Genomic DNA, 23,914 nt, shown 5'->3' with positions numbered 1-23,914 from the left:
TTTTGAAGGACTCGTCGGAGACTCACCGTCCAGGCCGAGCGTGGCGGCGCAGGACGCCGCCCCGGCGGCGTTGGTGGCCACGCAGCGGTACTCGCCCTCGTCCTCGGGGTAAATGCGGGAGATCTCCAGCTGGCAGCTGTCGTCAAACTGAGACATCCGGAAGAAGTCCGACTGCTTGATCTCCTTCTCCTTGTGGAACCAGCAGATCGTCACATCTGGACAGAGGACGAGAACCTTTAATGTTCTGGACCGTGAGCGAAGAGGAAGTCAGTTTTGAGCTGGATCATCTCGGTTGTTTTGTACATTGAGTTGCGAGTGATTCTATTTCCATTCTCTCTGTGTTTGGTCTCCTCCTCTCCGGCCGAGAGCCGATTGGCTGATCAATAACTACCGGAGACAAACCGCTTCTCTCACCGTCTCCTCGGACTCGGCACTGGAAGCGAGCCGGTTCTCCCTCGCGGGCGGAAGTACTGCTGATGGGAGTCATAACGACAGGTGGAGCGACGGTAGCGGCCGAGTCCGGAGAAACCACCTCGGACACTACAACACACACGCACACGCACACAGACACACACACACAGACACACACACACACACACACACACACACACACACACACACAGAGTGAACACCATCTTCCAGCAGACTTCATCTGCAGCGTCGTAAACATTCGTGATATTGCGCCCCCTACCTTCCACGTGGAGCGTGGTGGTGCTCGTGGCGGCGCCGTAGTCGTTCTTGGCCTCGCAGTTGTAGACGGCGACGTCCTCGGGGAAAACCTCGATCAGCAGCAGCGAGTACTCGTCGCCGTCGTGGAGGAACTTGCACTTGAAGCCCGGCGACAGAGCCTGGGAGTTCTTGAACCAGCAGACTTGAGGTGTAGGAACGCCGCTCACCCGCACGGAGAAGCGAGCGGGTTTACCGGCCTCCACCGCCTGAGGCTCCATGTGGCGGAGGATCTGAGGAGGCTCCGGGACTGAAGGGGGACGGCAGAGGACAGGTAAACGCCAAGATCCAGTAGAACATGTGACCGGTAGAACATGTGACCAGGAGAACATGTCACCAGAAGAACATGTGACATGGTGCGTTCAGGCTCTGCTCAGTGAACATGAGTATGAAGGTAGATGATAACGTTCTCATGGTGCGTTCAGGCTCCGCTCAGTGAACATGAGTATGAAGGGAGATGATAACGTTCTCATGGTGCGTTCAGGCTCCGCTCAGTGAACATGAGTATGAAGGTAGATGATAACGTTCTCATGGTGCGTTCAGACTCTGCTCAGTGAACATGAGTATGAAGGTAGATGATAACGTTCTCATGGTGCGTTCAGGCTCCGCTCAGTGAACATGAGTATGAAGGTAGATGATAACGTTCTCATGGTGCGTTCAGGCTCCGCTCAGTGAACATGAGTATGAAGGTAGATGATAACGTTCTCATGGTGCGTTCAGGCTCCGCTCAGTGAACATGAGTATGAAGGTAGATGATAACGTTCTCATGGTGCGTTCAGGCTCCGCTCAGTGAACATGAGTATGAAGGTAGATGATAACGTTCTCATGGTGCGTTCAGGCTCCGCTCAGTGAACATGAGTATGAAGGTAGATGATAACGTTCTCATGGTGCGTTCAGGCTCCGCTCAGTGAACATGAGTATGAAGGTAGATGATGTTCTCATGGTGCGTTCAGGCTCTGCTCAGTGAACATGAGTATGAAGGTAGATGATGTTCTCATGGTGCGTTCAGGCTCTGCTCAGTGAACATGAGTATGAAGGTAGATGATAACGTTCTCATGGTGCGTTCAGGCTCTGCTTAGTGAACATGAGTATGAAGGTAGATGATAACGTTCTCATGATGCGTTCAGGCTCTGCTCAGTGAACATGAGTATGAAGGTAGATGATAACGTTCTCATGGTGCGTTCAGGCTCTGCTCAGTGAACATGAGTATGAAGGTAGATGATAACGTTCTCATGGTGCATTCAGGCTCTGCTCAGTGAACATGAGTATGAAGGTAGATGATAACGTTCTCATGATGCGTTCAGGCTCTGCTCAGTGAACATGAGTATGAAGGTAGATAACGTTCTCATGGTGCGTTCAGGCTCTGCTCAGTGAACATGAGTATGAAGGTAGATGATAACGTTCTCATGGTGCGTTCAGGCTCTGCTCAGTGAACATGAGTATGAAGGTAGATGATAACGTTCTCATGGTGCGTTCAGGCTCCGCTCAGTGAACATGAGTATGAAGGTAGATAACGTTCTCATGGTGCATTCAGGCTCTGCTCAGTGAACATGAGTATGAAGGTAGATGATAACGTTCTCATGGTGCGTTCAGGCTCCGCTCAGTGAACATGAGTATAAAGGTAGATGATGTTCTCATGGTGCGTTCAGGCTCTGCTCAGTGAACATGAGTATGAAGGGAGATGATAACGTTCTCATGGTGCGTTCAGGCTCCGCTCAGTGAACATGAGTATGAAGGTAGATGATGTTCTCATGGTGCGTTCAGGCTCTGCTCAGTGAACATGAGTATGAAGGTAGATGATGTTCTCATGGTGCGTTCAGGCTCTGCTCAGTGAACATGAGTATGAAGGTAGATGATAACGTTCTCATGGTGCATTCAGGCTCTGCTCAGTGAACATGAGTATGAAGGTAGATGATAACGTTCTCATGATGCGTTCAGGCTCTGCTCAGTGAACATGAGAATTAAGGTAGATGATAACGTTCTCATGATGCGTTCAGGCTCTGCTCAGTGAACATGAGTATGAAGGGAGATGATAACGTTCTCATGGTGCGTTCAGGCTCTGCTCAGTGAACATGAGAATTAAGGTAGATGATAACGTTCTCATGATGCGTTCAGGCTCTGCTCAGTGAACATGAGTATGAAGGGAGATGATAACGTTCTTATGATGTTCAGATGTAATCTAGTAAAATGTAGTGTTGGTGCTGAACTGGTATAAATCCCGATGTTTCCACATGAATATAAAACAGATGCATTGTGGGATGTTTAACGTCCTGAAGCGCTCAGCTCTTTGACTCACTGTTGACGAGCAGGTTCATGGTGCTCCGGTTCTTGCCGGCGATGAAGGTGTACTCTCCGGCGTCGCTCCTGTAGGTCTCGGAGATGGTGAGGCGGTGCAGCTTCCTGATGGCGACGTAGTTGAACCGCTCCTCCACCGAGAACTGGAGCTCCGCCCCGTTCCTCAGCCAGCGGCCCTCCACGTCGTCCTCGTTCACCTCGAACTCGAAGGTGGCTCTGTGTTTCTCCAGAACCTGAAGAAGAGGAAGAAGAAGAAGGGAGACCCCGTTTTTACTCTCCGTCGTCCAGACGTTCGACTCTCGGTGGAGACGAACGTCGCCCCCTCACCGTGATTTGCCGCTCGGCGGGTTCGGCGATGCGGACGTCGCGGCCCTCCACGGTCAGCTGGGCCTTGGAGACGCTGGACCCGGCCACCACCGAGTACACGCCGGCGTCGGACATGCGGACCGTCTGGATCATCAGGCGATGAACGAACTTCTCTGCCGTCACCGTGTACCTGAACGCAACACAAGACGAGACGGGCTCACGGTTCTGCCGATGAAGAAGGCGGAGACGACGAAGGGTCGGTGACCTCTGACTGACCTCTGCTCGGACAGGTCCAGCTCCTGGCCGTCCTTCATCCACATCAGCTGAGTGTTGGGCTCAGAGATCTCGCACTCGAAGGTGGCCTTCTTCTTCTCTGTGATCTTTATGTCTTTGATCTTCTTGGTGAACTCAATCACACGAGCTGAAACAACAAAGCGGTGGCATTTCATTACCGGAGGATTGGAAAGCGTGTTTCCTTTAAACCATCTACAAAACTACCGCATTTATTAGCCAGGAGCTGAAAAACGGATTCTCGTCTTTTTTCCGACGGTCCTCGAACACATCATGTGTGACGAACGCTTCAGTCAGAAAACATTACATTGTTTAAAATCTCTCCACGAATAAACCGTTTATTTTAATCAGATTGCTCCTCAGTGAAACTATGACGTCATGACGGACTCACCTGAGACCAAGTCATGTGACAACCAATCAGTGAATTCAAGTATAGAATCTCTTTACCTTCCACGAACAGGTTTGCGGAGGAGGCGGCGGAGCCGGCCACGAACTGGTACTCCCCTCCGTCCCCGAAGTGCACGTTCCGGATGCTGAGCGTGTGCGTGAGCTGCCGGGTGCGCACCTGGCACCTGTCGGAGGACTTCACCTCCACTCCGTTCTTCAGCCACTTGTAGGTGACGCCCTCGTAGTTCACGGTGACCTCGAAGGTGACGGTGTCTCTCTCCTGGGCGTTCAGGTCCTTCAGCATCGAGGTGATGAGGACGGCTGCAGAGACAAACCAAGGTCAGCGGACTGGAGACTGAATCTGGATTATGATCCTGAACGTGATCTAGAACCCTGACCGTCCGCCTGACCCCTGAGCGCGAGCTTACCGCTGACGGTGAGCGTGGCGGACACGCGGTCGTTCCCGCAGACGAAGGTGTACTCTGCGGCGTCGTTCCTGCTGGTGTTGGTGATCTTCAGCTGGTGCAGTTTTCCCTGGACCACGATCCTGAACTTCTCGCTCATCTGGATCTCCACGCCGTCTCTCAGCCAGGTGGACGGCACGTTGAAGTGAGAAACCTCACACTCGAACTCGGCCAGCTGGGTCTCCGGCACCTCGACGCTCTTCAGGGGTTTGGTGACCCGCAGGGCTGAAGAGACAACGTGTGAAAACTCGATGAATGGAAAGCATTAATAATAATGTATTAGTATTGTTGCACTTTTCACAGGAAATTTATTACTAACTTCAAAGTATGAAACTTAATTACATGAATGAATAAAAAGTACAAATACAGATTAAATCTAAATATTATTCCCTACATTGTAAAAAAAAAAGTATTTGAAAAAAACATTCATGAAAACATTAAGATTTAATAATAAGATTTACAAATAAAAAATGTATTCAGATAATCTTAAATCAATGAAAATAAATAAAATTTAGAAATTACAAAAAACTAAAGTGAATAATGCATATGACAAATGGTCAATTTGATGTAAACGGTTTATTATTCTCTAGTATTAATAATTAAAAAACAAAATGGAAAGTTTGTAATTTTACTGACAAATACATTTTAAAAATTACAAAATAATTTCCCAATCAAACAATTTGTATACATAAATGATTGTATGATTTTTAAAACGAATTCATACAATTTATATATTTCCAAAGAAATTACAAAAGTATTTTCAATGTAAAGGATGCATTCTTCTTAATATGACCAAATCACTTTAGTGAATTGTGATTTTAGAAGATGTATAGATGGTCGTATTAATATGATCATCATCCCGGTTGAGCGTACCCTCCACGGTGAGCGTGGCGCTGCACTGCAGGTGTCCCACCACGGCGCTGTACTCTCCCGCGCTGCTGCTGTCCACGTTCTGTAGGATCAGCTTGTGAGCTTTACGCTCTGACAGAATCTTGCACTTGTCGCTGGACTTTAGCTCCGCCCCTTTGAACATCCACTTGACGGCGATGTCGTCGTGCGACAGGCTCAACTCGAAGGAGCCGGTGCCGTCCAACAGCGACGTCACGTCCTTTATCTTCTTGATGATTTTGATGGCTGCGGAACAGAAGAACGGGGACGGATCAGATCCTCCCGAATCACCGGCTAACGGAGGACACACGAGTGAGACGTTAGCGAGACTCACTCTCCACGCTGAGCCGGGCGTTGGCCGACAGCTTCCCCAGCTTGAAGGAGTAGACGGACTCGTCCTGCGTGGTGCAGCCCTCGACCTTCAGCGTCTGCACCCCGCCGTCGGAGCTGATCTGGTACTTGTCTCCGTTCTGCAGCTCCACGCCGTTCTTGATCCACTGGGAGCCCTTCACGTCCAGGTGGGTGAGCTCCAGCGAGAACACGGCCTCCTGGGTCTCCGTCACCGTCTGGTTCCTCAGGGTCTTCTTGATCTTCACGGCTGGAGAAGGAACACAGGACCTTCACCTCGTGTTCCCTAGGATGTACTGTCCACCAAGTCAACCTACCTGTCTGTCTACCTGCCTGTCTTCCTGTGTTCCTAGCTGTCTGTCTACCTGCCTGTCTTCATGTGTTCCTAGCTGTCTGTCTACCTGCCTGTCTTCATGTGTTCCTAGCTGTCTGTCTACCTGCCTGTCTTCATGTGTTCCTAGCTGTCTGTCTACCTGCCTGTCTTCATGTGTTCCTAGCTGTCTGTCTACCTGCCTGTCTTCATGTGTTCCTAGCTGTCTGTCTACCTGCCTGTCTTCCTGTGTTCCTAGCTGTCTGTCTACCTGCCTGTCTTCATGTGTTCCTAGCTGTCTGTCTACCTGCCTGTCTTCCTGTGTTCCTAGCTGTCTGTCTACCTGCCTGTCCTCATGTGTTCCTAGCTGTCTGTCTACCTGCCTGTCTTCCTGTGTTCCTAGCTGTCTGTCTACCTGCCTGTCTTCATGTGTTCCTAGCTGTCTGTCTACCTGCCTGTCTTCATGTGTTCCTAGCTGTCTGTCTACCTGCCTGTCTTCCTGTGTTCCTAGCTGTCTGTCTACCTGCCTGTCTTCATGTGTTCCTAGCTGTCTGTCTACCTGCCTGTCTTCATGTGTTCCTAGCTGTCTGTCTACCTGCCTGTCTTCCTGTGTTCCTAGCTGTCTGTCTACCTGCCTGTCCTCATGTGTTCCTAGCTGTCTGTCTACCTGCCTGTCTTCATGTGTTCCTAGCTGTCTGTCTACCTGCCTGTCTTCCTGTGTTCCTAGCTGTCTGTCTACCTGCCTGTCTTCCTGTGTTCCTAGCTGTCTGTCTACCTGCCTGTCCTCATGTGTTCCTAGCTGTCTGTCTACCTGCCTGTCTTCATGTGTTCCTAGCTGTCTGTCTACCTGCCTGTCTTCATGTGTTCCTAGCTGTCTGTCTACCTGCCTGTCTTCCTGTGTTCCTAGCTGTCTGTCTACCTGCCTGTCTTCATGTGTTCCTAGCTGTCTGTCTACCTGCCTGTCTTCATGTGTTCCTAGCTGTCTGTCTACCTGCCTGTCTTCATGTGTTCCTAGCTGTCTGTCTACCTGCCTGTCTTCATGTGTTCCTAGCTGTCTGTCTACCTGCCTGTCTTCATGTGTTCCTAGCTGTCTGTCTACCTGCCTGTCTTCATGTGTTCCTAGCTGTCTGTCTACCTGCCTGTCTTCATGTGTTCCTAGCTGTCTGTCTACCTGCCTGTCTTCATGTGTTCCTAGCTGTCTGTCTACCTGCCTGTCCTCATGTGTTCCTAGCTGTCTGTCTACCTGCCTGTCTTCATGTGTTCCTAGCTGTCTGTCTACCTGCCTGTCCTCATGTGTTCCTAGCTGTCTGTCTACCTGCCTGTCCTCATGTGTTCCTAGCTGTCTGTCTACCTGCCTGTCCTCATGTGTTCCTAGCTGTCTGTCTACCTGCCTGTCCTCATGTGTTCCTAGCTGTCTGTCTACCTGCCTGTCTTCATGTGTTCCTAGCTGTCTGTCTACCTGCCTGTCCTCATGTGTTCCTAGCTGTCTGTCTACCTGCCTGTCTTCCCGTCCACCAGCTACTATCTATACTTTGGTGTCTGGAGGTCTGAAGAGACATTCAGTGTGGACGTCACTGGGTTGAGAGTCTAGAGAACTCTTTCTCGTCCCTCTACATTACCATCCCTCTCTTTCCTTAATGTAGTCCATCGTGAAATAGCACCACTCACTGGTGAAGACAACATAGACTCTGGACCAGTACGTACCCTCCACCCTGAGGTTGGCGGTGGTCTTGGAGGTGGCCACCTGGTAGGTGTACTCTCCGACGTCCTGCGGTCTGGTGATGACGATGACGAGGCGCCTGACGGCCCCGTTCACTTCGCTCACCACGTTGTCGCTGAAGTCCACGTGGTGGCCGTCCTTCAGCCACTTGCCCTCGGCGTTGGCGTTAGCGACTTCGCACTCCAGCTCGGCCGTCTGAGACTCCGCCACAGTCACGTCCTGCAGGGGCCGAGTGATGGCTCCACCTGGTGGCGGCACAAAGAAGAAGCGGTCGGTCAATTGGAGCAGCTAAGCTTTAACAATCTGGATCAATGACGCTGTAGGGGGGTGTTCAAGAGGTCCAGTGTCACTTCCTGGATCAGGTGCTGACCACGAAGGACACAAACCCTCGTTTTTAGGGCGATGTCTTGTTCAGACCGGTGCTCTGAAAATGAGTGGTTGTGTAAACGTAGTCGTACCGGAGACGGTGAGCTTGGCGCTGGACGTCTGTTCGCCGGCGTGGAACGTGTACTGGCCGTCCTCGTCCTTCATGGCGTCGATGACCGTCAGCGAGTGGGCCTTGCCCTTGGACTCCATTTTGTATTTGGCTCCAGCTTTGAGCTGCTGGTTCCTGAAAGTCCAGACGGGGTCGATGCCGGGGTGTGACACTTCAACGTCGAAGGTGACGTTCTGGGACTCCGAGCACACTTTGTCCTCCATGTGCTTCACGATGTGTACCTCTGTAAGAACAACAACTTGGTGAGGACACCGGACTGGGAGCTGAACACAGGATCAGAAGACGATTGAAGCCCGTCTTACTTTCCACAGTCAGGCTGCAGCTGGTGTCGACCTTGCCGACCACCAGCTTGTAGCGCCCTTGGTCAGAAGCGAAGGTCCGGGTGAAGACCAACCGCTGCTTGGCTCCCTTTGCCACCAGCTGGACTCTGTCGCTGGCCGTCAGCTGTTTGTCGTCGTGGAACCATTTGACCGAGCTGACGTCCTGAGCAGAGATCTTGGCCTCCAGGACCGCCTTGGTGCCCTCAACGGAGGACACGTCCTTCAGTGGTCCCACAATGTCAATGGCTGCAAGACAAGACGAGAAACGATGAGTTCAAAGTGTTCCGGTGATTATTTAAGCCGAGTAACGCCAAGATCCGGACTCACTTTGAACAGCGAGTTTGCCCGAGGTGGAGATGTCTTGGGCGGGAACCACGAATGTGTAGGAAGCAGCATCGTCTCTGGTGACGTTCTCCAACAGCAGCTTGTGGATCTGCTTGTCGATGACCATGTGGACGCGGTCCGAGGCAGAGATGGCATTGCCGTTCTTCATCCAGGTTCCCTCGACGTTCTCCTGGGAGAACCTGACCTCCAGCTGAGCGATGTCGCCCTCGCAGACCGTGAGGTCGGTCAAGGGCAGCAACAGGGTCACCGGGCGGACTGAAGGTGGAGAAACAATGTTGAGATCAGACGAATCACAGCATCAAACCAAAGGAATCTGCGTCCCTCACATATCTTCATTCATATGATCGATGCATTAAAAAACTATGAGCATGCTGGAACTTAGTGAATCAATCGAAACCCTGAGAACAGCATTGGAAGAAAACTAACAAACTGAAGGTCAGAGTTGGCAAACACACTGCACTCCACATACTTCACACTCTGGAAAGCTTCTTACCTTTCATCTTCAGTGAGGCGCCGGTCTTCAAGTCTCCACACACGAAGCTGTACTTCCCCTGGTCTCCCTTCCTGACATCCCTGATGGACAGGGTGTGTCTTCCTCGGCGGGAGGACATGATGTACTTGCTGCTGGGAGACAGCTCCTTGTTCCCGAAGAACCAGCTGCCCTCGGCGTCCTCGCGAGACAGTTCAACCTCAAACTCTCCAGAGTAAGTCTCTGGCACCTCAAGGTTCTCCATGTGGTTGATGAGCTCCAGGGCAGTACCTGGGTAAGGAACCATACCGATAACGGTCATCAATAGAACCCAAACAAGGCCAAAGGAAGCTGTGGATGGGATGCATTACCTTCAACATGGAGCCTGGCGCTCGTCTTGATGCTCTCGTCGTCTACGATGACACAAGAGTATTCGGCGTCGTCCTTCATGCCGATTGTCAGCACGGACAGGAAGTGGACCTTTCTGTCTGAGTGCATCCTGTATTTGTCTCCGGAGAAGATCTCCATGTTGTTCTTGAGCCATTTGACTTTGATGAAAGGTTCGTTGGTTTCACACTCGAAGGTCACGATGGTGTCCTTCTCGTTTGCGCTGGTGTCCGTGAAGTCTTGGGAAAAACTGATCGCCGTCTTGGCTGTAATGAGAAAATATGAAGTGAGACTTTGACATAAATTAGGACAAAGACGATAAGATGTGTGAGAGATTCGGTGTAACATTTCTTTACCTTGCACAAGCAGGAAGGCGTGGCTGGAGGCTTCCCCAGCAACATTCACGGCTTTTACCATGATGCTAGCAGAGTCCTCTGCCGTCACGTCTCTGATCACCAGTTCACACACCTGATCCTCAGGCCAGTACCAGTAAATGCGATCGGACTTTTCCACCAGAATGCCGTTCTTGTACCACTGGCACTCGGGTTCTGGTCTGCCGACGACTCTGACGCGGAAGTTGACCTCATCCGGCGGAGTGACCGTCTTGCTCGTGATGCGTTCCAGGATCCTGGGCGCCTCCATGCTCGGGGAGAGCTGGACCCGGTCCGGTTTGATTGTGGGGATGGTGAGTTTTCCTTGTTCCTCCAACTTCTTCCTCTCGGCTTCTTCTTTCTCTCTCAAGCGATGAAGCAGATCGTCCTTAGTCTTCTTCAGCAGATCCTCGTAGGAGTCGTCCCTCTTGCGAGACCTGAACTCCACGGCGGAGATGGACTCGTAGAAACCTTCCTCGGTCCTGCGCTTGAACTTGTTCTTCAGCTCGTCCGACTCCTCTGAGTTTTTCTCGTGGACAACTCTCTGTGTCTTACGCAGCTTGACCACCTCCCTGTCCTGCATGGACTCGCCGGGTTGGTCGACCTTCACAACATCGAATCCCATTCTGCTGGGGTCGTGTGCAGCGTCTGCGGCCTTCTGATCTGGAGCGCGCCGCAGCACCGTTCTAAAGTCCTCTCTCTGTTGGATCTCCAGCTTCACGGTATGCTCGGTGGTGCCGAGCGGATTGTCCGCAACCAGCCTGACCTCTCCGGAGTCGTAGGACTTGACGTCAACAATCTCCAAGTAGTAAATACCGTCGTAATGAATCCTGTACCTCTTGCTCTTGCGGATCAGTTGTCCGTTGAGGTACCAGTTGACCTTGGGTAGTGGGTAGCCGGTCACTCGGCAGCGGAATCGCGCAATGTCGCCTTGCAGCACTCTGGCTGGTTCAGGAACGAGGACTATCTCGGGTTTGGTCTTCTCAAATTCGTCATCAGTGGTGACTCCGTAGGGTCCTCCCTCATGAGCCATGCGTTCCATCTCATCAATACGGTGTGCTCCCCTCCTGCCTTCAGGGAGCTGCGACTCCTCGACCAGACCCTTCTCGTCCTTGACGACCAGGGTGGCCGAGGTTTGGTCGGCTCCGTACTTGTTGGTGGCTCTGCAGGTTATGACGCCGCTGTCTCTGGCGTAAGCGGCTTCGTAGTCCAGACTGCAGAAGCCGAATTCGTTGACCATGCGCAGCCTGTTAGCGGCGTCCAGGGGTTTGCCGTCGTGCAGCCACTCCGCCACCATGCTGGGGTCGCCGATAGGAGTCAGTCGGCACTCAAAGTGAGCCGGACCGCAACGCTTCATCCTGATGGAGGTCAGCTTCTTCTTGAACTGTGGTTTCTGCTGCTTCTCTTTGTCATACAGGTCGCCCTCCTCCCACTGCTCTTGGCCATACCGCAGATGAAGGGGCTCCAACTCCGGAGGGGCGATCTCCTTGGCCTTGTAGGTTCCTTTGGTGATAATGAGCTTCCTCTCTGGTTCAGGCTCAACATAGTCCACCTCAACATTGACCCTGCAGCGAGTGGTGTCTCGGCCAGCCCTGTTGATGGCTGTAGCCGTGTACCAGGCGCTGTCTGAGCCTGCAGAAGATGGGATCTGGAATTTGGCCTCTCCTTTAACTCCGTCAATCCTGGAATATAGAATGTAGATATATTAATAAGCACAAACTACTTGTATCAAAGGATGTATAAATATTGGTGATACGTACTTGATTTGTGGGTGCTTGTGTGGGGTGATGATGTCACTGTTTTTCAGCCAGACGATGTCAGGCAGGGGGTTTCCAATGGCTTTGACGGCCAGTTCAACCAGAGTGCCCTGCTTCACACTGATGTTCCTCAGCTTCTCAATGAACTGAGGGCGTGTCAGGCTTTCTCGAGCTGTGGATGTGAAATACAATGCAGAGCCAGACAGAATTTAATAATGGAATACTTGCCGTTTGGTGAACGCGCTCCAAAGGCGGCTGCAACGACGTACTCAACAGACCATCTGACGCAGACTTACCGTCAACTGTGAGAGTTACAGAGACCGAACTCCGTCCGGCTCGGTTCTGAGCGACGACTGTCCACTCTCCAGAGTCCTGTGGCATGGCCGGGACGATGATCAGGGACTGGGTACCGTCCTCTTTGATCACTATCTTGTGGGTGTAGTCGTTGATCACTTGTTGTCCTGGGAGAAGTAGGAGTAAATGTTTTTAAGTGGCAGAAGCGACATATAAAGTGAAGTCTCTAAAGTTTATTGGACCTTGTTTCTCTCACCATTATGGAACCAGAATGCGTCGGGCATCGGCCTGCCAACGACCTTCAGGTCGAATCTGGCAGTTTGCCCCTCGGAGCATTTAATGGAAGTAGGTTTCAGGACGAAAACAGGCTTGTAGAGTCTTTCCAGCTGAGCCTCGTCCGTCTCGTCAAGTCGGCGGGCCGGAGAACGTCCGGGAGAACGACTGGAAGAACGTCCAGGTGAGCGGCTCAGAGAGCGAGGAGATGTGGATCTGAGGAAGGAGCAGAGTCGTCAGCACGGAGCTCTAAAGCCAGTCGCTGGGCCTCCACACCGAGACCCGATCCTCACCTGATTCTCTGCATCGCTGGCTGCGGTGTGAACCTCTGAGGTGTCGCAACTCCGGACGGCTCCACGTAGAGCTTCCCAGAGCTGACGGAGTTTCCCTTCATGTTGGTGGCGAAGGCGGTGTACACGCCCTCATCCTCCGGGAGCACCACGGGCAGGCGGAGGCTGGCTCGCCCGTCCTGAAGAGCCTCCATCTGGTAATGGTCACCAGCCCTGATGCGCTGTCCGTCTTTGTACCAAGCAATCTGGGAGAAGACAGAAGATCATTTAATCCATCAATAGAACTTCGAAATATCAGGTTTTTAAGCTTCTCACTACACCGACATCTTTTAAAGGCTCGGCAACAGAGACAAACTCAGTTAGCCTTAAGGTTAGCAATAATAACAATAATGAACTCTTGTTGTAGAAACTATTAGACCTTCTCCCAGCTTTGTTCTGGACTGGAGAAAGCTACATTTTAGAATATCTCTCCTTCGTATAGAGGTGTTTTGGTTAGACGTTCTCCTCGGTACCTTCGGCAGTGGGTTTCCAGCCATCTTGCAGTGGAACGTGACGCCCATTCCGTCCATGATTCTGTAGTTTTTGACTGGCGTGTTGAAGGCCGGCAGCACCGCCTCCTCCTCCGCCACGGTCACCGTCACCTCTCCGTCCCCGGTCATCAGCTCCGTGTAGGAGATCATCATGATGCGGAGCTCCACCTCCTGGATGATCCTCTCCTCAAATGCTGAAATTCGAAATTCCTGCAAGAAGAAGGTTTGCGTGAACGTTTTTACCTTAAATATGAACCGAGACTCGTTTATGTTCAGAGAAAACAAACAAAAAGAGGGGGGTACCGTTTCTGAGATGAAGCTCATGGGGGTCGTCCGCCTCCTCTGCTCCATCTCGTACTGACTCAGGACCACAGAGGGCTCCTGGACCACCGTCGTCGTCGTCGTCGTCACTTCGGTTGTGTACGTCACGTCCTGTTGCCTCATGTAGGCGTCGTATTCCTCTGTGAACAGAGACCCCGTCCGGCCGTGAGACACAACGCCTCCTTTAATGCATTGAAAAGCTCTTCAAACAGAAACCAAAGGGACGCCAGTACCTTCCTCCAGCAGGCCGGCAGAGGCCGAGGCCTCGCCCTGCGGACTCTTCGCGAAGACGGAGTATTCTCCGGCGTCATCGGCAAATGTCATGGAGATCTCTAGTTTACATTCTCCGGTCTCCTTCTTGGAGGTAACTTTGTATCTGAAGGACGAAGAAAAAACACAACACACAAATTAGAGAAGTTCAGAAGAGGAAATATCTGATGGAAACCTAGAAGCAAGTTGTAGTTTATAGCCTATTTAACATGAAACGTTCATCATTAGCATATGCATGATTGAGGTAACAGTCACCTTTGACCTTCAAATTATAATCACTTTGAGTCAAGTTTTTGCCAATTTTGAAAAGAAATCACTCTACATTAATAAATATTATAAATTGGTAAATAATCAAATATTAAAATAAATGAATAAAGAAATATAATTATTTTATTGTGCATATTATTTTAGATGCAAATGAACATGTATCTGATGTCTCATGATGAGCATAAAAGGTGGAACTAATTCTACATATGTTTACATACTTTACTCAACAAAACATTTCCTTCTGAGACGTAGTAAGAAAGTATAAAGTGTCATCAACTCTAAATGCTCCAGTTGAAGTCCTGCTGAGCGTACCTGTATCCAGTGGTGAGCGGGATGCCGCTCTTCTTCCAGATAACGTGAGGTTTGGGGTTTCCTCCGACCTGGCACTGGAAGACGACGCCTCCTCCCTCCACCAGCTTCTGCACGGTGGGCTTCCTGATGAAGAACGGAGCGGCGGCCTCTCCTGAAACCACCTCCACCGTCTGCTCCATTGTCTCCATGACGACGCTGGAGGAAAACCCAACAGCTCCGTCAGCAACACGTCGCTATTAGATCGTTGCGGCTCAACACACCCAGAGCTTTGCTCACCTCTTCTCCTGACTGACTCCAGTGACCATCGTCACTTCCTCTCTGGTCTCTATCTCCTCCGACACTAAACAGAGGAAACCAGCTTTGAGAGGAGACGGCAACAGTTCCATGACTGAAAATCAATTTCTTTGAATCCAGCATGACAAAAAAAGACCCAAACCACATGAAGCCCTAAGAGGAGATCAAGGCTACCTTGGACCAGCAGGTAGCAGGAGGTGCTGACGGTTCCCGCCTCGCTGGTGGCGGTGCAGGTGAAGCGTCCGCTGTCTTCGGCGAACGCCTCACGGATCACCAGCCGGGCGATCCCGCTGACGTAGCTTATCTGGAAGTCGATGGAGCTCTCGATTTTGTAGTCCTCTCTGAACCACAGGATGCCCGGAGCGGGGTGACCGCTGATCTGACACTCCAGGGTCACCGACTCGCCCTCCGTCACGTTTGTGCTCTTCAGGCCCTGAACGGAGGATCATAGACGCTTTCAGAGACCTTCTTACCTTATTGTGTCTTTATCACTCTTACCCCTTCATACGTCTTCCTGTGTCTTCTTAAGACTTCTTATCCTTTTATACATCTTCTTAAGACTTCTTATCCTTTCATATGTCTTCCTGTGTCTTCTTAAGACTTCATACATCTTCCTGTGTCTTCTTAAGACTTCTTATCCTTTCTTATGTCTTCCTGTGTCTTCTTAAGACTTCATACGTCTTTCTGTGTCTTCTTAAGACTTCTTACCCTTTCATATGTCTTCTTAAGACTTCTTACCCTTTCTTATGTCTTCCTGTGTCTTCTTGAATCTTCATACGTCTTCCTGTGTCTTCTTAACCTTTCATACATCTTCTTGTGTCTTCTTAAGACTTCTTACCCTTACATATGTCTTCCTGTGTCTTCTTAAGACTTCTTACGTCTTCCTGTGTCTTCTTAAGACTTCTTACCCTTTCATACGTCTTCTTCAGCTTTTATTTATAATCTTATAATTTCATCTGCTCTGTTGCACCTTGAAACACCTCCAGACTCCTTCAGAATGTCTCTAGTTGTACTCACAGCGATAAGAGTGGGAGGCACGATGGGCTCCGGAGCTCTGATGGGAACGGCGGCCGCCTCCTGAAAAGGAGAACACAACAACAGGAGTCAGAGTCCGACCACAAGGAGGAGCTTGTCTGTGTTGGGAGTTCTGTGAGGATGGAGGAGTAAAGCCGTTAGAACAGATACAACCCCTGCTCAGGGGACAGAGGGATGGAGGTCAAAGGGCGGAGACAGGAAGAGGATGAGGAGGAGTCTTCGTGCAGATGAAGGGCAGGGTGTGATTGAAGAGAAAGGAACGCAGGTGAGGGTCCACACAGGGTTAGAAGAGGGGAAGTGAAGAGGCCGGAGAAGAAGTTGGGCCAACCTGAGGCTCCCAGTCCTCAAAGTCCTCCTCACTCACTGCCAAAGCTCCACCCGCCCGAGACTGTCTGGCGTCTCTGAAGGGCGGGGGGAGGGGCTCCACGCTCGAGCGCACCTCCACCGCCGTCGCCCTGCGAGACGGACTGGGAGACTTGACGGGCTTGATGATCTTCCTGGCAGCAGTGGAGGAGGACAACCCTTTCTGCAGAGCGGCGATAGCAGAGCCGGCGATGGACACCTGACCGAGCCAACGAGAACAACGTTAACCGTCCAGCAGAGGCCAAAGCCCCTAAACGAGTTCCTCTCAGGAAGTGGACCACAAGCACCGCGAGACTATGTCAACGACTCAGAGACGACCCGCCTGCTCACTGTAGTGATGTATTAAGTATTATTATTCATGTCTGTTGGACATGGTGAGGCATTAACAGGAGAAAAGTCAGAAAATGGAAAATGTTTTGAGAAAAAATCTTCTGGAAATAAATCTTCTGAGTTGTTGTAATACTCTATTTGGCCACAAGAGGCTGAAGCGCATTGTCAAAAAGGACTAAAAGCATTTATGGTTTTTCCAGGTGATGAACACACAATATATTAAGCTTGTGTTTGTAAATTTAAACTGTACAAATTAATTAAGGAATTAAAAAAGATTATTCTGTTTTAGTTCATAAGAGAAAACACGATTTTCGTCAAAGTTTTTATAAAAAGCTGCCTGATGAAGAGGATTAGATCCACAGACCTTATCCTACAGGAGTATAGTACATAAGTATAACTGGTTTTACTGGAGGGCGTCAGAGTGAATCACAGCACAGAACACGGTGGAGACGGCGAGGGTTAAAGGTGGAATGGAGGGCGCTCAGCTGCTCCTCTCTTACCTCGGGGCTCGGCTCATGTTTTGGGACAGAAACTTTAGAAACTGTGAAATGTGGAGCCGGAGACGAGGCCGAAGCAGCAGACGCTTCTCTCTGAATCTAAAGTGACCGACAAGAGTTCACGGAGCGGTTAAGAAGAGTCGGACTCTTATGGTCAGACATCTTATCTGATGGCGAGTCCTCCGACCTGAGAGACCTGGACCCCGTGGGGCTCTGAGGTCGCGGCGGCCACCGGCGGCTCGGCGGGAAGCGTTATCGACGCAACGATGTGTTTCTCTTCCCGCTGCTTCATCTTCATCTCGGCAGCCTCGTCATCTTCGGCCGCGCCGCCCTCCGCCTGTACGGGCCGGAGGACCCGAGCGAGGTCCACGGCGGCCATCACCGTGGCCACCGCCTCGGCTTTAACCCCCCCCTCGGCCTGGAGACACAAAGACCAGCGTAGAGCTCAAGACTCCACGACAGGAAGTCTGGAAGGAGCTACCAAAGGACTGGGAGAGGGGTGGCTCAGTTATACAAAACATCAGTGAGGCCGTGGGGTCAAGAGGTCAAGAGACCATGAAGTGATGAGGTCATGAGGTCAAGATGTAGTGTACTTGTAACCCGAACCCGAATAAATATTTATAAATATATATACATATATATAAAATATATATATATGTATATATTTAAAGATACATATATTTATATATATATATAAAGACATAATATATAAATATATATATACATCTATAAATATATATATATATAAATAAATATATATATATAAATATATTTAAAATAATAAATATATATATATAAAGAAATCATATATATATATATTTAAAAAATATATGTATAAATATATATATATATATGTATAAATATTAGGGCTGTCAATCGATTTAAAACAATTAACTAATTAATCGCACATTTTGAAATTCATTAATCGCGATTAATCGCAATTGAAAGTTAAAAGTTAAAAGTTCATTCTTTTTAAAGACCAAACTTCACACAGAGCTGTGTTTTCAAAGAGGCGTCTACCTATAAAGTGCCAGTGAGGTATTTAATATCGTGGATGATAAATTGTTTCTTCAGTGAAACATCAGATTAGTAAAAAAAAAGAAGTATATTGAGACCCCATTGGTCCTGTCATCTTCACCACTGAACAGCAGAACCAGTGGCCTTGGTGACTGACTGACATTCACATATGTCACGTTAACCCTCTGGAGGCTGGGCTCATTTTATACATTTTACAAAATAAATTAAATTCACCTTTTAAAGGCGTTTTAATGTGACACACCCCCACGTGTTATACATCAAACATTCCAGAACAACCTCAGCTCTATTCAATGAGGCTCAGTTGTCCTGGTGCCGTGTTCTCTGTCCTCTGACTGACAGGCTGCTAATGAGCCTCACCTGTGAGGTGGGAGGTCCTTTGTGATTTACTGAGTGTTCATTGGTTTTTTTTTCCGCAAAATGTTGACAAACGGATTGACCAATCACGTTGAAGGTTTCGTGTGTCGCGTTCTTTCCGCGCCGCGTCCCCCGACACGTCGCCCCTCCGTTCCTCTGTGTATCAGAGGGGGAGACGGGAGGAAGGAGGAGCAGGAGGGAACCCGACTGATTCATCCACGAGTTAAACTGATTTCTGCTCCTTATTTTCGCGGAGAAATAATTGTTTTAAAAACGGAAACAGTGTTAAACCGTACTGCCGCGGTTTGACACTCGGTTTGAGTGTAAAAACTTCAACGAACACCGGAAGTAAACAAAGTTGCGTTAAAATATTTTAGTGCGTTAATGCGGCCAAATTAATCGCATAGATTAACGCGTTAACGCTGACAGCCCTAATAAATATATATATATATAAATATGCATAAATATATATATAAATATGTGTATACATATATAAATATGTATGTATATATATATAAATATATAAAAATAAATAAAAAGCTGGCTCCACCCTGCTCACCTCTCTGGCTCCGCTGACCTGCTGCTCCCAGTGCTTCTCCGTGTGAAGCTGGGTGGCGCTGCTCACACTGGTCATGCTGGTCATGCTGGTCTTGCTGGTTTTACTAGTCATACTGATGTAACTGGCCTCGGACGCGTAGCCCCCCTGCTTCCACGGGGGCAGGACCTCGGCAGACGCGGCGAGCTGCAGGAGGAAGTGGGAGTGTCAACGGAAGGGGGCGGGACTACGGAGGCCAACCCACCTGAGCGGCTGGCGGGCGCCCTCACCTGTTTCCTGGACATGATGGGAGACTTGACGGGTCTGATGGGGGACACAGACGGTCTGCTGGTGGGGGACACGGGTCTGCAGAGGACACACAAGACACAATACAACTCTCAGAGACTCGTCATTGATCCAGCATGTGGTTTTGCTTTCGCCTGCAGGTCTACAAGGATCCAGACTCCTGGACCCAGTAAACCATCCAACTATTCTAAATGCGAGGGATGCTCCGATCTGATCGGTGCCGATCCATACCGGCCGATATTCCCATTATCGGTTTTGATCGACGTTCTCAAAACGGCTGATCAAACTTGGCCGATCAGATGACGTAAAATCTGCGAGAACAACTATCAGAGTTTAAATCGCGGTGAACCGCAACAGAGAAAATGCGCCCGGTGAGGGCCGGCAGAGGTCAGAGGTCAACGAGGGGATCCTCACGCACCGAGCGGCGTCCCCGTCCCCCGAGTTGAATCACTAAGGTCAACTCAGCCGACAATCGTTTCTGAGATTTAGCTTGAATTATGCTAACATTAAAACATGTTTACTGTACCAAGGAAGAGTTTATAAAAATATGTCAGACTTTTGTATGTTAAAAAAAGTTCTGTATATAGATTTCCCCAAGAGTTCCAGGAAATGAATGATGCAGATGTGTTCCATACATATCTGAAATCCCCATCACTAGCAATCAATCAATTTTAATGTATCAATTAGGACATTTTTCAAAGTAAAAGTCCTAAATGTTTAAAGAAATTGGTAATTTCTTTAATGTTTGAGGTGCTTTATATATCTTTTTCCTCATAGTCCCAGGCAACGACTGATGCAGATGTGTTCAAGACATTCCTGCCTTCCATTACCCTGGAAATCAAACATATTTACTGTCGCAATTAGGAGATTTTTCAAATTAAAAGTCCTACATTTTTACAAGAAATCTGTAATTTCTTTAATGTTTGAGTTGCTTTATATATGTATTTCCTCATAGTCCTAGGCAATGATGATACACAATAAATAGAATGCTTCAATCGACACCGTGATCGGTGATCGGTATTATCGGATCGGCAGATACTGATTTCAGTGATCGGCACCAAAAAACCTGATCGGAGCATCTCTACTAAATGCCATGGAGTATGGAATACTCTACTTTAAGAAGAAGAAGAAGAACAACAACAACAACAACCAGAAGAAGAAGAACCGGGTGTGTTCCTACCTGACAGGTGTGGGCGTCGGCCCCTTCACGTGGCGAACAGGTGAAGGGGACTGATGGCGTCCGGCTGCCACCTTGGAAACAGCCGAGGGCGACTTGGAGGTCGGCTTCGGGGGAACCCGGGGGGGCGTTTTATGAGCCAGATGCTGAGTCATCACTCCTCCTTCCACATGCATCTCCATCTGCACTCTGGTCTGGGACACGGACCTCTGGGAGGACATCTGGGCTCCAGACATCTGGGCTCCGGACATCTGGGCTCCAGTCATCTGGGAGGACATCTGGGCTCCGGTCATCTGGGCTCCGGACATCTGGGCTCCAGTCATCTGGGAGGACATCTGGGCTCCGGACATCTGGGCTCCAGACATCTGGGCTCCGGACATCTGGGCTCCAGTCATCTGGGAGGACATCTGGGCTCCGGTCATCTGGGCTCCGGACATCTGGGCTCCGGTCATCTGGGCTCCGGACATCTGGGCTCCAGACATCTGGGCTCCGGACATCTGGGAGGACATCTGGGCTCCAGACATCTGGGCTCCAGATCCGGATATTTGGGACGCGGACCCGGACATCTGGGAGGACATCTGGGACCCAGAGATCTTGGACATGGACATCTGAGAAGCGGACCCGGACATCTGGGACACGGAGATCTTGGATGTGGACATCTGGGACGCGGACATCTGGGAGGACATCTGGGACCCAGAGATCTTGGACATGGACATCTGGGAAGCGGACCCGGACATCTGGGACACGGAGATCTTGGACGTGGACATCTGGGACATCTGGGCCATCTGGGCCGCGGACATCTGGGCCCCGGACATCTGGGAGGACACGATAGTCTTGGTTGTCTTCATCTGCACGGCTTCTTCCCCTGAAGGCCAAACAACACGGCGGTTAAAAACGCGTTTGAAGGTCTGGGAAAGGATCCGTCTGAAACCCCGAGGCCCTCACCCTGATCCAGACTACAGGACATGTCACACATACATCCTAAAGACCCTCACCCTGATCCAGACTACAGGACATGTCACACATACATCCTAAAGACCCTCACCCTGATCCAGACTACAGGACATGTCACACATACATCCTAAAGGCCCTCACCCTGATCCAGACTACAGTACATGTCACACATACATCCTAAAGACCCTCACCCTGATCCAGACTACAGTACATGTCACACATACATCCTAAAGGCCCTCACCCTGATCCAGACTACAGGACATGTCACACATACATCCTAAAGACCCTCACCTTGATCCAGACTATAGGACATGTCACACATACATCCTAAAGACCCTCACCCTGATCCAGACTACAGTACATGTCACACATACATCCTAAAGGCCCTCACCCTGATCCAGACTACAGTACATGTCACACATACATCCTAAAGGCCCTCACCCTGATCCAGACTACAGTACATGTCACACATACATCCTAAAGACCCTCACCCTGATCCAGACTACAGTACATGTCACACATACATCCTAAAGGCCCTCACCCTGATCCAGACTACAGTACATGTCACACATACATCCTAAAGGCCCTCACCCTGATCCAGACTACAGTACATGTCACACATACATCCTAAAGGCCCTCACCCTGATCCAGACTACAGTACATGTCACACATACATCCTAAAGGCCCTCACCCTGAACCAGACTACAGTACATGTCACACATACATCCTAAAGGCCCTCACCCTGATCCAGACTACAGTACATGTCACACATACATCCTAAAGGCCCTCACCCTGATCCAGACTACAGGACATGTCACACATACATCCTAAAGGCCCTCACCTTGATCCAGACTACAGTACATGTCACACATACATCCTAAAGGCCCTCACCCTGAACCAGCAGCTCGGAGGTGGAGGTGGCGCGTCCACTGCTGTTGGTGGCGGTCACAGAATACGTCCCAGAATCCTCTGGGAAGGCCTCTGCGATCAGCAGGCTGTACAGGTCTCCCTCCCGGAGGATCCCGAAGTCGGCCGAGCTCTGGATCTCGGCTCCCTCTCTGTAGAACTTCACCACGGGCTCCGGGATGCCGGCCACCCGGACGTCCAGCTTCACCTGGCTGCCCTGCGTCACCGCGGCGCTCTGCAGCCGCTGGAGGAAGTTGGGAGGCGCCGTCTCGGCTGCGGAGAAGGTCGGAGTTACCGGAGTTACCGATTTAGAGCGGAACGGGTTTTATTCCACGAGTCGGACCGACGTCTGATATCAATGAGCACTGAGGAAACTCCTCAGGACTCCACATCCATCCCATAATGTAGACGTCTGGCCCAGAGGGACAGGAGACGACACGTCTTCACGTCTCTATGCTGACGACACCCAAAACTACAACAGACCTGATGGTCAGTCTCAGTGGCCGTGAGGGAGACCGTCTCCCCTGTGTGTGTCTCACCTGACCCCCCCGTCTCACCTGACCCCCCCATCTCTCCCCCTGTCTCCGTCTCCCCTGCCCCCCCCCCGTCTCTCCCCCTGTCTCCCTGTCTCCTGCCCCCTGTCTCACCTGTGACGAGCAGCTCCGCGGTGCTCGTGGCTTGTCCCGCTCCGTTGGTGGCTCTGATGGAAAACCTCCCGCTGTGAGCGGCGGTCACCGCGGGGATCCTCAGGACAGCGCGGCCGTCGCTGAACGAGATCTGGATGCCGGGCAGAGCGGCGGCGGAAAGAACCTGACCGTCGCGGAACCAGCTCACCTCAGGAACCGGAGAACCTGCAGAGGAGAACCACAGCTGCCGTGAGAGAACCGCGAGGACCGCGACGCCGCTCGGCGGCCGAGTTCTTACCGCTGACTTGAGCCTCCAGCGCGGCGGCACTTCCCTCAAGTGCCACCACGCTCTGCAGCGGCTGCGTGAACGTCGGCGCCTGTGTCGACATGTTGGTCGGCACCCTGCGGACACACAAACAAACAAACACACAAACAAACACACAAACAAACAAACAAACACACAAACAAACACACAAACACAAACAAACACACAAACAAACACACAAACAAACACACAAACAAACACACAAACACACAAACAAACACACACAAACACACAAACAAACACACAATCAGACCAAGAGTAACAGCAAACCTAAAAACACAACGCTAACTTCAGCTGAACCTTTGCCTCTGTGTGTTTATGTCATAATAATAATATGAATATTACTAATATTACTAATATTATTAATATTATGAATATTACTAATTTTATTAATATTATTGATGTGTAGGATTTACACAGTTATCAAAACTGATTGTTCTTTTCATTGTTACTGAAAGAACAATCAATGGTTATCTTTGTCTCAGTAACCAACGGCAACCAACACGACACATCTTGACTACACACCTGTTGAGAGGTGCCAATAAAATAACAAACAATAAATAAATGAACATTTATGAATTAATGCTAAAAAGATTATTATTATATTTGATCAGACAGATTTAAAGGAGAACAAATTCATCATTAAAACAATTCATTCACATCCATCAGAACCATCACAACTAAAACTATAAAATACTGTACAAATTATAAGATGCTATAATATTATAAATACTAGA

General features: G+C 49.9%; 1 protein-coding gene across 1 annotated transcript in view; it reads right to left on the bottom strand.

The window, feature by feature from the left end:
• LOC130203042 (titin-like) overlaps positions 1-23,914 on the bottom strand; it is a 118,230-nt gene that overhangs the window by 59,700 nt on the left and 34,616 nt on the right. Inside the window, exons 29-64 of the mRNA XM_056428938.1 lie at positions 22,874-23,254; positions 22,212-22,499; positions 20,370-21,231; positions 19,174-19,249; positions 18,908-19,090; positions 17,144-17,374; positions 16,960-17,055; positions 16,095-16,328; positions 15,749-15,808; positions 14,906-15,164; positions 14,714-14,777; positions 14,438-14,632; positions 13,822-13,964; positions 13,571-13,728; positions 13,250-13,477; positions 12,741-12,982; positions 12,431-12,663; positions 12,177-12,341; positions 11,884-12,052; positions 10,109-11,805; positions 9,737-10,018; positions 9,390-9,656; positions 8,879-9,151; positions 8,534-8,797; positions 8,194-8,454; positions 7,720-7,980; positions 5,692-5,955; positions 5,343-5,603; positions 4,434-4,694; positions 4,066-4,326; positions 3,604-3,748; positions 3,349-3,517; positions 3,023-3,254; positions 692-976; positions 415-540; positions 27-215 (exon numbers count right to left, since the gene is read on the bottom strand). Coding sequence (XP_056284913.1) covers positions 27-215; positions 415-540; positions 692-976; positions 3,023-3,254; positions 3,349-3,517; positions 3,604-3,748; positions 4,066-4,326; positions 4,434-4,694; positions 5,343-5,603; positions 5,692-5,955; positions 7,720-7,980; positions 8,194-8,454; positions 8,534-8,797; positions 8,879-9,151; positions 9,390-9,656; positions 9,737-10,018; positions 10,109-11,805; positions 11,884-12,052; positions 12,177-12,341; positions 12,431-12,663; positions 12,741-12,982; positions 13,250-13,477; positions 13,571-13,728; positions 13,822-13,964; positions 14,438-14,632; positions 14,714-14,777; positions 14,906-15,164; positions 15,749-15,808; positions 16,095-16,328; positions 16,960-17,055; positions 17,144-17,374; positions 18,908-19,090; positions 19,174-19,249; positions 20,370-21,231; positions 22,212-22,499; positions 22,874-23,254 — 9,765 coding nt within the window. The remainder of the gene's footprint in view (positions 1-26; positions 216-414; positions 541-691; positions 977-3,022; positions 3,255-3,348; positions 3,518-3,603; positions 3,749-4,065; positions 4,327-4,433; positions 4,695-5,342; positions 5,604-5,691; positions 5,956-7,719; positions 7,981-8,193; positions 8,455-8,533; positions 8,798-8,878; positions 9,152-9,389; positions 9,657-9,736; positions 10,019-10,108; positions 11,806-11,883; positions 12,053-12,176; positions 12,342-12,430; positions 12,664-12,740; positions 12,983-13,249; positions 13,478-13,570; positions 13,729-13,821; positions 13,965-14,437; positions 14,633-14,713; positions 14,778-14,905; positions 15,165-15,748; positions 15,809-16,094; positions 16,329-16,959; positions 17,056-17,143; positions 17,375-18,907; positions 19,091-19,173; positions 19,250-20,369; positions 21,232-22,211; positions 22,500-22,873; positions 23,255-23,914) is intronic.

This window comes from Pseudoliparis swirei, chromosome 2, assembly GCF_029220125.1.
Source record: "Pseudoliparis swirei isolate HS2019 ecotype Mariana Trench chromosome 2, NWPU_hadal_v1, whole genome shotgun sequence".
Lineage (NCBI taxonomy): Eukaryota > Metazoa > Chordata > Actinopteri > Perciformes > Liparidae > Pseudoliparis > Pseudoliparis swirei.
Note: the sequence above shows the minus strand (reverse complement) of the source record. Positions and strands in the feature narration are given on the sequence as shown.